The sequence below is a fragment of the Tachyglossus aculeatus genome, chromosome 22 (genome assembly GCF_015852505.1).
Source record: "Tachyglossus aculeatus isolate mTacAcu1 chromosome 22, mTacAcu1.pri, whole genome shotgun sequence".
Lineage (NCBI taxonomy): Eukaryota > Metazoa > Chordata > Mammalia > Monotremata > Tachyglossidae > Tachyglossus > Tachyglossus aculeatus.
Genome location: NC_052087.1, coordinates 12,340,608 through 12,353,062, shown reverse-complemented (window position 1 = coordinate 12,353,062; position 12,455 = coordinate 12,340,608). Strand labels below are relative to the sequence as shown.

The following is a 12,455-nucleotide window of genomic DNA, read 5'->3' as shown; positions in this document are numbered from 1 at the left end:
TGCAGTGAACCCCCATGTACCTTCCATTTAAGATACAGGACATAACAATTAATTCTTTTTTATTAGTATATGTGCCCTTAGATAGTGGCAGTGTGGCTCAATGGAAAGGACATGGGCTTTGGAGTCAGAGGTCATGGGTTCGAATCCCAGCTCTGCCAATTGTCAGCTGAGTGACTTTGGGCAAGTCACTTGTCTTCTCTGAGCCTCAGTTCCCTCATCTGTACAATGGGGATGAAGACTGTGAGCCTCCTGTGGGACAACATGATCGCCTTGCAACATCCCCAGCGCTTAGAACAGTGCTTTGCACATAGTAAGCACTTAATAAATGCCATTCTTATGATGATGCTGATTATTATAGCACAGATCTAAATGCTACCATCTTCAGAAGTCTGATTGTGGAACAAGAAATGTGAATGTTCCTTTAGATATGGTAAAATAGGTTCATGATATAAGTTCTTATTATTTTTCAAATAATTGTATCTAATGCCTATCCATGTGGGAGAAGCAGGTATTTGCCTCTCTCCTTTTCCTGGTTTTTGTGTTTATTTGTTTTTAACTCTGGGTCTTTGACCCACAGTATCTATATTGTACTTGAATTTATCAGCAACTTATTGGGTTTCTATTTACAGTCTCTGGGGAATTTTTACCTGAACAAAGTCCGCTTCTTTGGAGATTTGAGAATCAAAAAGCTATTTGGAGGGATTAAATGAATGGTAATGACCAAAGTCCATTCTGACTGTTCTCTCATTTGCAGAGAGTTTAAAGTGATCACGGTCCTCCCCTTTAACCCAGAAAGATTACAGCACACGGAGGTGATTCACATTGCAAACCAGCAACATGAGTTCAGCTATCCAGAAGGTGGAGGCTCTGGATACTCAGCGGATGGTCCGAGTTCATTGGGAAGATGGTGGTGAATCATTGTACCCTGCCGTTTGGTTGAGAGATAATTGCCAGTGCTGTGATTGCTACCTCAGTTCCGCAAAGGCTCGGAAACTTCTTATCGAAGCCCTGGACATTAACACTGGTGTAAAGAGCCTGACTTTGACAGAAAAAAAAAAGGTACCTCTTTTTTAAAAAGCATTATCTAACAATAATTTGGATTATGATTTATCTCATGGGTCGGTTCTGATCGTTTGGGATGTAGGATATGTGAAATGTGATGAGAATATTAACCAAAGGTGTTTGGAAAACATAGTTAACTAGTCCTAAAGCAGCTGGAGCTCTATGTCAATCTCAGTTGCTCATTCCTATGACTTCTTGGCTTGAAAAGTTTAAAAACAGGAATAATGCTATCTGTTCCCTGGTATTTACTGAATGCTTACCATGTTCAGAGCACATACTAAGCACCTGGGAGGGTATAGTACAGCAGAATTGGCAAAGTTTCCTGCCCACAGTGAACTTACAGTCTAGAGGGGGAGACAGACATAGATATAAATAATTTATAATCTATAATTTATATGTACATAATTGCTGTCATGTTTAAAGTGGTTTACTAATTAAAGCTATTTTGAAATTGTTTCAATCTACAAAATCTTTGGGATTTTATGTGAGAAACTAGAATGCATCAAATGACAAAGTTAGGAAATTGCTAATATTTATTACAATCATGCTATTTTTTTAATGTTACAAGGTCCACATTATATGGCCTGATGAACATTCCAGTGAATTTGAAGCTGCCTGGCTGAAGAAAAGGTGTTTTTCTCAAAAATCTAGAGCAAAATTCCAACAAGAATTATTCTTTCCAGGTAGGCTTTGGATGAATGTATCAATTTTCACAGTACACTGATTCGTATTTCCTATAACTGGAGATTATCGTGGAAGCAATACTGACCTCTGTTCTTTTCACAAAATAAATTTTGTGCAAATTTTACACAAAATAGTGAAATTAAAATACCACTTTTTCTAAAACTTCATTATTAAATGGCAAAATAGTCCCTAGTCCCCATTTTCCTCATTTTGAAAGCCATACAAGTAAAGGTATATGAGGGTTACATGAGGCCAAATTATCATAATCTAGAAGGAAATGGTGATTTGTGAGGATATGTAATGTCTTTGCCTAACTATTTTGAGTGAAATTTTACATATTCTTCAAAATATGGGAGAATTGAGCTCCAAGAGGCCCTTGGAAGTGGAGAAGTGGAGAAGTTCAATTACACTTCTCTTCAGAAAATGAAAGACTTAACTGAAATTAAATATTGGAGTTTGCAGTTATATATCATTCTTAAATCTATACAGCTGCCTCTGAAGACATTAAAGGCATGAATCATGAAGGATCTCTGACCAAATGTATACATTTTCTTTAAGGAATTATCAAAGATATTTGGGTTGTAATGTATTCATGAAACACCTAATAAGTAGTAGTACTAGTAATAGTATTTATTAAGAGCATGGATTTGCAAAGTGCTGGGAAAAAATATGGGAGAGAATTAGACATGATCCCTGGCCTAGCAGGGTTTGGTAACAGGCACAGAAGGAAAGATGAAAACATTAGAAAAAAACCTACAACATAAAAGACAAAGCTGAGGGGTTAAGGAAGGAGATATGGGGAAAGAGAGGAGTTATTAGGAAAGTGTGAGAAAACATTAGAAAAAAACCTACAACATAAAAGACAAAGCTGAGGGGTTAAGGAAGGAGATATGGTGAAAGAGAGGAGTTATTAGGAAAGTGTGAGTCAGGCAAGCATCTAGTACAGTACCCCTGCCACACCCTAGTACAGTACCCCACTTTTCCCTTGATTCTTCCCATCATCTCAGCCATAGTCTCTTTCAACTAATTCTAGTCCTCCAATCCCATATTGCTCCAAATTGGAAGCTAATCACATCTAATCAGGACCTGCAAAGTACAGAGTCTCACTTTCATTAAAAGTGAAGGAATAGAAAGAAATACAATAGGTTACTGACATCAAAATCACATTTCTACGAGGGACAGAGCCTTATCTGGGTTGTTCTACCTAATGAACATCACTGGAAAGGACATTTTCCCCTCAGGGGTCTCCCTACCTCCTTTTTCCTCTGGCGTGATAGCTGCCGAACTAAAAAGAATTTGGGAAGTGGGGAGGTTTGACTAAGTACACATCCTGGGCCTGAGAGTTTAGGAGGGAGAGAAATTAGTCTGAGGCCTCTCAAGGCATCGCTGATCAGGTCCTCCTGTAGTCCTGTAATATACCTATTTCTAAAAAAGCAAGGAGGAGAGAGAGAGAGAGAGAGAGAGACAGAGACAGAGATAGAGAGACAGAGACAGAGACAGAGAGAGACAGAGAGACAGAGACAGAGAGAGACAGAGAGACAGAGGGAGAGAGTGAGAGAAAATGCGTTGTGTGTCCCCTTTGTAGGTAGACAGCTGAGGGAAAGAAGTGTTTGGTATCTCTGTAAAAACTGTTAAAATAAGTCTCAGTAAAGTGATGTTCACATATTTAATTAGTAACAGTGTACCTGAAGGGCAAATAACATTTTATATTAATCAATCAATGGTATTTATTGGGCACTTAGTGTGTGCAGAGCACTATACTGATTGGGAGAGTACAGAGCGAGAGTTGGCAAATGGTGTTTCCTGTCCACAATGAGCTTACAGTATAGAGAGGAAACAGTGTCTAGATACCCTACGTTTTGCCCAACTTTAAAATACTCAGTTGCTACCATAATTGTAATTTAAGTCACTCAAGTAATTCCAAAAATGGATTCACATAGTTCTTTCTTAAGTTTCCCTTCAGTCACCATATTTTCAAGACCATGTTTTAACATACAATACAATGGAACAAGTGAGAATAAATAAATGTTTTCCATACATCGTATTGGAAAACTAAAAAAAAAATAGAAAATGGAGATGTGAGAGTAGATAGAAATTAGTAGAAAAAATAATGTATGGTAGATTTTACTGTAGAAGAGGGTGGATTCTTCAACCTCAACTGAAAAAGTGGTTTTCGTTTTTTAGAACTTATAAACAATAATAATAATAATAATTATGGCATTTATTAAGTACTTACTATGTACAAAGCACTGTTCTAAGCAATGGGGAGGTTCCAAGATGATCAGGTTGTCCCACAGGGGGCTCACAGTCTTAATGCCCATTTTACAGATGAGGTAACTGAGGCACAGAGAAGTGAACTGACTTGCCCAAAGTCACACAGCTGATAATTAGGGGAGCCAGGCTTTGAACCCATGACCTCTGACTCCAAAGCCCATGCTCTTTCCACCGAGCCACACTGCTTCTCTAAGAACCCTTAGTATAGGTGAGAGACACAGCTTTGATTAAAAAAGGTGTAGGAATGTGGTTATGATAGAGCTACAGAGCTGTCTTTTGTTTAATAATAATAATGATGGCATTTGTTAAGCACTTACTATATGCAAAGCACTGTTCTAAGTGCTGGGGGGGGGGGGATACAAGGTGATCAGGTTGTCCCAGATGGGGGCTCACAGTCTTAATCCCCATTTTACAGATAAGGTAACTGAGGCTCAGAGAAGCTAAGTGACTTGCCCAAGGTCACACAGCAGACATGTGGCGGAGCCAGGATTCGAACCCATGACCTCTGACTCCAAAGCCCAGGCTCTTTCCACTGAGCCACGCTGTTTAGGCTTTTACACATTAATTGGAGGAAAAATGAGTTTAAAAACTGAAAGCCAGAATTTTCAATTTAACTCATAATATATTACTATCAATTCTTGAGAACCGAAGACTTGTAGCTCCCACATTTCAGTACAATAACAAGGTAGGAGAATGGAAATGCTGCAGTAGTAAACTAAGTACTTACTTCACATGACAGAAATTAATAATGAACAGAAAGAGGATTATAATAATGATGGCATTTATTAAGCACTTACTATGTGCAAAGCACTGTTCTAAATGCTGGGGAGGTTACAAGGTGATCAAGTTGCCCCACAGGGGCCTCACAGTCTTAATCCCCATTTTACAGATTAGGTAACTGAGGCCCAGAGAAGTTAAGTGACTTGCCCAAAGTCACACAGCTGACATTTGGCAGAGCGGGATTTGAACCCATGACCTCTGACTCCAAACCCTGTGCTCTTTCCATTGAGCAACGCTGCTGCCACCCCCTCCCCCCACCAAGATACTGTAAATGATTTTTTTAATGATTCACAACAGTTTTAGGGCTTTTAAAATACTGCCATTTGTCAGCTGTGTGACTTTGGGCAAGTTACTTAGCTTCTCTGTGCCACAGTTGCCTCAGTTGCCTCATCAGTAAAATGGGGACTAAGACTGTGAGCTCCATGTGGGACAATCTGATAACCTTGTATCTATCCCAGCACTTAGAACAGTGTTTGGCACATAGTAAGCGCTTGACAAATACCATCATTATAAACTATAAATTTTCTGGATATAGAATGAATAAGATCCTCTTTTTAGTGCATGGCATAGAACAGCTTTTTTTATAACCTTAATGCTACTCCCTTTTATGCATTTTCCCAGGAAAAAGATTAAATACATTTACAAAGTTTATTTTTTAATATTTAAAAATGACTGCCTTGTCTCTTCTGGGCATAAATGAGATACTGTCTATCCAGAAGCTAATATAAACTGGCTATTTGAAGCAGGAGACAAGTACAGAGTTTTCATTCTGTGCTACACTATCTAATTTAATATTGAAAAAACCAGACTCAGTTTTGCATGTTGTGTATAAATGTAAGATCTCTATCAGGCAGTTAAAATTACGGCTGCCTCAGCTAGTTCACAGTCCTAGAAACAAGAAAAGTAAACATACTTAAAGGCCCTATGTTAAAAAAAAAATTGTCAGTATAGAATGAGGGTTCTAGTTTGGACCTTTCCCAGCTGCCATGCATGTATGAGGAGAGGCTATAGATTTAGAAACTAAAATATATGTATATGTATATATATATATTTCTGTAAACACACAAGCACATTTTAATTCTACAAAGAATCAAGTTGCCCAGAAATTCCAAAGAAATATAAAATCAACAGTAAAATTATTATTCCACAATATACCACAGCAGATAGGATCTCTGAATGCCAACTAAGAAAGAAAACACCAAAACCTCTGTATCTGTAGCCCTTGCAAAAGCATTTAACACGACTAGCAGACATGGATTATTGGCAACCACTTATCCAATTTTGATGCCTTAAGAAGTTCACCATGATCCTAAGGGCTACTCGGAGTTGAAATGCCTATTGTGATCTTCTCTGGATCACCATCAGAATCTAGAAAGTCTTTGCAGTAAGTTCAATTGCTTTCAATCTATTCCAATTGTCCACGTTTGGGAATCAGCAGAAGCAGCCTTTATTGAATGCCTACTGTGTGCAGAGCACTATACTTGGCACTTTGGATAATAATAATAATTATTATGGAATTAGTTAAGTGCTTAGTATGGGCTAAACACTGTACTAAGCTCATAGTTTAAAAGGGAGGTGTGAATAGGTACTGAATAATAATAATAATAATGATAATGGCATTTATGAAGTGCTTACTATGTGCAAAGCACTGTTCTAAGTGTTGGGGAGGTTACAAGGTGATCAGGTTGTCCCACAGGGGGCTCACTGTCTTAATCCCCATTTTACAGATGAGGTAACTGAAGCACAGAGAAGTTAGGTGACTTTCCCAAAGTCACATCGCCACATCCATATGACCAATGCCACATCCATATGCACAACTGCTCTTGCCTGCACTGATCTATTCCCACCAACCCGTAGATTGTGTTCTGCCCAGAACACAGTCGTAATGTGAGATAGTACAGTGCTCTGAACATAGTAAGAATTCAATCAATATCACTGATTGATTAATAATCCCGGATAATTCCGTTTTCCTTAATATAAATTGTTTAATGAAAACAGATTCATTCATTCATTCAATTGTATTTATTGAGCGCTTACTGTGTGCAGAGCACTGTACTAAGTGCTTGGGAAGTACAAGTTGGAATGAAAACAGATGAATAGCTGAAATAACTGTATAGATACCTACCTTCTGAGGCCTTAGAGAAGCAGCCTGGCCTAGTAAAAATAATGATGAAGTTATTTGTTAAGCACTTACTATGTGGCAAACAATGTTCTAAGCACTGGGGCAGATACAAAGTAATCAGGTTGTCTCATGTGGGGCTCACAGTCTTAAACCCCATTTTACAGATGAAGTAACTGGGGCACAGAGATGTTAAGTGACTTGTCCAGGGTCACACAGCAGATGAATGGCAGAGCTGGGATTAGAACCCACATCCCCTGACTCCCAATAGGCCATGCTGCTTCTCTTAGTGGATAGAACCTGAGACTGGGAGTCAGAAGGTCATGGGTTCTAATAACAGCTCCGCCACTTGTCAGCTGTGTGACCTTGGGCAAGTCACTTCACTTCTCTGGGCCTCAGTTCCCTCATCAGTAAAATGGGGATTAAGACTGTTTGGGATTGTGTCCAACCAGATTATCTTGTATCTAACCCAGCGCTTGGAACAGTGCCTGATGCGTAGGAAGCATTTAACAAATACCAAAATTATCATTATTATTATTATTGGCATCACTGAAAAGATTAATATATCAACACTGGATGCAAACAGTGCTTCAGTGCTTAGGACAGTGCTTTACACATAGTAAGCGCTTAACAAATACCATTATTATTATTATTATGTAACGATTGTCTGCCACCTCCCTGATGTGTTTGTGGTGCTAATCACTGAATCCTGCCAGTTCTTCCTCCGCAGCACCTCCAGAATACACCCTTTCCTTTATCTAAACTGCCTCGCTCTAGTCCAAGCACTTGTCACAACTTGACTTGACTACTAAGTGTACGTCCTTGCTGACCTCCCCCACCATTGTAGACTTCACTCTGCTGCCAAGATCATTTTTCTAAAACACGGTTCCTCATACATCTCCCCACTCATCCACAACTTCCATTTGTTGTCCATTCCTCTTCTCATCAAGCAGAAACTGCAGATCATTGGCTAGCCACTCAATCAGCCCTCTCTCCCCTACTTATCCTCTAGACTGTAAACGTCTTGTGAGCAGGGAACATATCTACAACTCTGTTATACTGTACTCTCCCGAATGTTTAATACAGTGCTCTGCACATAGTGATTAGCCTTGCTCCTCTCCCACTACAACCCAGCCCAAGAGATTCATTCCTCTCAAGACAACCTGCTCTCTGGGCCTCGTTCTCCTTTCTCTTAAAATCAAACCACTGCTCAAGCCCTAGCTTCTCCCTAGAACTCCTTCCCGCTTCACATCTGGCAGTCCACCGCTTTCCCAATCTTCAAGCCCCTCTGAAATCACATCTCTTTCAAGAAGCCTTCCTTCATTACTCTCTCTTATCAGCTCCCATCACCTTACTGCAGTCCCAAATGCCACTGCAGCACTTCTGCATTGCCTATTTGGAAACTCACAAATCCCTGTGACACGTATGTACGCATCTTTGTCCTCAATTACTTCCTCCCAGTCAGTTATTTTATTTTCTGTCTCCCCACTAGATTATATGCTATCTAAAGGCAGGGATGATATCTATTAGCTCTATTCTGCGTGGCTCAGTGGAAAAGAGCATGGGCTTTGGAGTAAGTGGTCATGGGTTCAAATCCCAGCTCCGCCAATTGTTAGCTGTGTGACTTTGGGCAAGTCACTTCTCTGGGCCTCAGTTACTTCATCTGGAAAATGGGGATTAAGACTGTGAGCCCGCCCGTGGGACAACCTGATCACCTTGTAACCTCCCCAGCGCTTAGAACAGTGCTTTGCACATAGTAAGCGCTTAATAAATGCCATTATATTCTGCTCTTCCAAGCACTTGGTAGAGTGCTCTACACAGGATAAGTGCTCAATTAAACACTATTGATTAACTTAAATACTATCATTATTAATAATAATAATAATAAGTGATTTAACATTCTTCAGATGATATCTTTGCAGATGAAATCTTATTTATAAGATATAAAATATATGTAGATGTATATATTCACATATACCTATATGCAGGCCATCAGAACATATGACAAATACAGTGAGTTTTTTTTAATGCAGAGTTTTGCAAGAATGCAACCCTCCATTTTTCAGGAGATTCAGACATACTTCAAAAGTAGAAGTGGAGGAAATGGTAGAGAAAGAAGCAGGCAGAATGGGCAAGGACTCAAGACTTTTATTATAAATTTTGGATGCCTTTGTATTTATAATTTTAGCTTTACTTCCTAATGTAGCTTCATTTTTTTATAAATCCTAAATTAGAGCAGAAATGCTGCATTCATTTTCCAAGATCCCTAAAGCCTGAAATTTAAAGATCTACTGCCACACTTCTTTACTCTACCCAGGGTAATGGTTGTATCAAGAGTTAAAGGTAAGGTGTTGCCTGATTTTTGTAGGCTTGAAAGAGCAATTTTCAGTGTTTCACCACAGTGAGTTGCTGTATTTTTCAAGAGGGACAAAACATGATCATTTATTTTTAGATAAATGAATAGAACAAACTTAGAAGATGGGCTTTTTTTCTCCACCCAGGAATTAGTTTCTTTTATGATTGACACTAACTCTGTCCTGCTCCCTTTGCTCTTTCCCCCCTTCCAGCCCCACAGCACTTATGTACATATCGGGTTTTATTTATTTGTATAGATGTCTGTCTCCCCCACTCTGGACTGTAAATCCATTGAAGGCAGGGAATGTGACTATTTATTGTTGTAATGTACTCTCCCAAGCACTTAGTACAGTGGTCTGCACACATTAAGCATTCAATAAATAGGATTGAATGAACGAATGAACGAGAGGAACTCTCAAATTTAGCAAAATTATACTCTATGGCACTAACATTATGTAAACCTGGATTATTGTACAGGTTTCCTCCTGCTTTATCAGATGTTTTGAACTAAAGGGGAACTTTTTGCCTCCCAGAGTTCATAACATCAGAAAAGCCACTAACTATGTACATAGAATTTAAGACGTCTCTATCACTTAAATCTGATTCCTGTCCAAATCCTTTTCAAGGACATTTTATAGACTTGCCCTACTGAAGAACACTTCCAGTGGGAAGACCAGGAATCTTGATGGTAAATATTTCTGCTTCTTCCACACTAGCTCAGCTTTGTCATGCTTCCACTTACAACAGAATCCGTTCTCCAAAATGCATATACTTCTCTCTCCCCACTCAACCATGCCAAAGAGACAACTGCTCTTCCTCTTGTTGTTCCAACTTTCCCTCATCCTGCAATATTCAGGCTCCTCATATAACCACAGAAATACAGTTCATTTTTCCACTTCTCCTATCACTCCACCTGGCAGAAACTTCCTACATGCCAACAGAGTCATCATGGACTTTTTGGATTTAGATTTTCTTGCAACTTGTTTTCTCAGCTAGGGAAATAATGCAATTTCCTGGATTGTGATCAGCTGGATGAGTTGGCCGTGATGTTTTGGGTCTTTTTTTAAATAGGGCAAGGATATATTTTTTGATAAATACAATTGATTTATTCTAGTGAAATTTGGGCTCTGATCACTAGGAAGGCAATATTTAACTTTCTAAAATCACAAACTCTTCATACTTCCAAGTATTTCTCTACTTCCATTTTAAAAGTGTTCTTGAGGAGTGTTTATATTATTAATATATTATCATTATGGTATTCGTTGAGCACTTATACGTGTCAAGCACTGTCCTAAACACTGGGGTAAAATACAAGTTAATCAGGTGGGACACAGTCCCTGTCCCACAAGAGGTTCACAATCTAAGAAGGAGGGAGAACGGGTATTGAATCCACATTTTAAAGGTAAGGAAACTGAGGCACATAGAAATTATATGACTTGCCCAAGGTCAAACAGCAGGCAACTGGAAGAGTCTAGATTAGAACTAAGATCCTCTTGACTCCCAGGACTGTATTCTTTATTGTTGCTTATTAGCATTATATCCCAGCTATACTCCCAGATCTTACTGATTCTAATTGTGAATGGATAAACGTTTTTGATGATTTTTTTTAAGAAAAAACAAAGAATCCTATGTTGATCCAAGCACTCATCATATCTCTCTTTGATTACTGCATCAGCTCCTTGCTGACCTTCCCACCTCCTTTCTCTCCCCATTCCACATACACTCTGCTGCATAGATCATCTTTCTAAAAACCCGGTTCAATCCACGCCTGCCCACCTCTCCTCCAACAAACAGAAATTCCTTACCACCAGCTTTAAAGCACTCAATTAGCTTCACCCCTCCTAATCTTGCCTCATGGATTTCCTATTAGAACTCAGCCTGCCCATTTCACTTCTCTAATGCCAACCTACACATGGTACCTCGATATCTATTTTGCCATCGAACCCCAACTCACATCCTCCTTCTGTCTTGGAACTTCCTCCCCCTTCACGTGTGACAGACCGCTGCTCTCCTGATCTTCAAAGCCTTATTAAAATAATATCTTCTCCAAGAAGCCTTCTTCAACTAAGCTTCAATTCCCCTATTCCTTCTCCCTTTTGTGTCACCTATGTACTTGGATCTGTACCCTTTAAGCACTAGATATTCACCCCATCATTAGCCCCACAACACTTATGTGTATATCCATAATTTATGTTAAAGACTATCTCTCCCTCTGGCTTCCTGTGGGCAGGGAACATTTCTACCAACTCTGTTGTACGGTACTCTCCAAAGCACTTAGTACAGTGCTCTGCACACAGTAAGCACTCAGTAAATATGATTATTTGATTAAGCCAAGAGATAAGAGATGATGTCCAGTGAAGCACTATTTGAATATTTACTTGTTTTGGAAATGATGAATGAAAAGGTTTGCATTTGGAATCTTATTGGGTTAAAGTCCTTTCCCTTATTATGGTCTTCATTCCTCTGGTAAATTTATTTTTTGTGGCCCACAGAAGATATTAAAAAAAATGATACTGGCAGATTGACTGATGGTTCATCACATTCAGTGAATCAAATCTGGAGCCAAAAAGCACTGTTCACTGCCAGTGGACAGAAAGTCCTAGACTTTTAAAAAACAGATTGCAACATGTTATGATGGACTTTTTATTCATTAACTATGACCCTTATCTTTTCTCTTTTTGAAGTAAAAAGACAAAAACAAGTTATTTGATGCTGACTTTAAGGAAGTTTCTGATCACATCCAATGCAGCTATACATTTTGCGTGTTCAAAATGTATATTCAGGAAGATCACAATTAAAATTAAAATAATTCATACTTTAAATATTACACACTTTCCACACTAATTTCTATGTGTGTGCATTATGAAGTACTCTCAGATGCATGTTATTATAGGAAAATGCATTTTTTTTTGAGGACCTCAGGTTTTAGGTGTCATTTGGAGAGGTGGGGCAGGGATTAGTGTGCAAAGGGCAAGAAATTCACTGTTTTAATTACTTGTAGTTTCAGAGCTTCCATCTAGGCTAATATTAAATTATATCATGGAGTGGTGAATAATATTTATCGAATAATTTTACAATGAATTTAAGGAGATGCAGTTTCATCTCAAAGGTTTTTCTAGTTTTCATATTGTGACTATTTTGATCAATCTGATGACGCTACCTAAACCACAGTTCTCTAGAA

At 38.8% G+C, this 12,455-nt stretch overlaps 1 protein-coding gene across 1 annotated transcript in view; it reads left to right on the top strand.

The window, feature by feature from the left end:
• Nucleotides 1-826: 826 nt before the first annotated feature.
• BBOX1 (gamma-butyrobetaine hydroxylase 1) overlaps nucleotides 827-12,455 on the top strand; it is a 50,373-nt gene continuing 38,744 nt past the window's right edge. Inside the window, exons 1-2 of the mRNA XM_038764536.1 lie at nucleotides 827-1,059; nucleotides 1,631-1,745. Coding sequence (XP_038620464.1) covers nucleotides 838-1,059; nucleotides 1,631-1,745 — 337 coding nt within the window. The 5' untranslated portion in view covers nucleotides 827-837. The remainder of the gene's footprint in view (nucleotides 1,060-1,630; nucleotides 1,746-12,455) is intronic.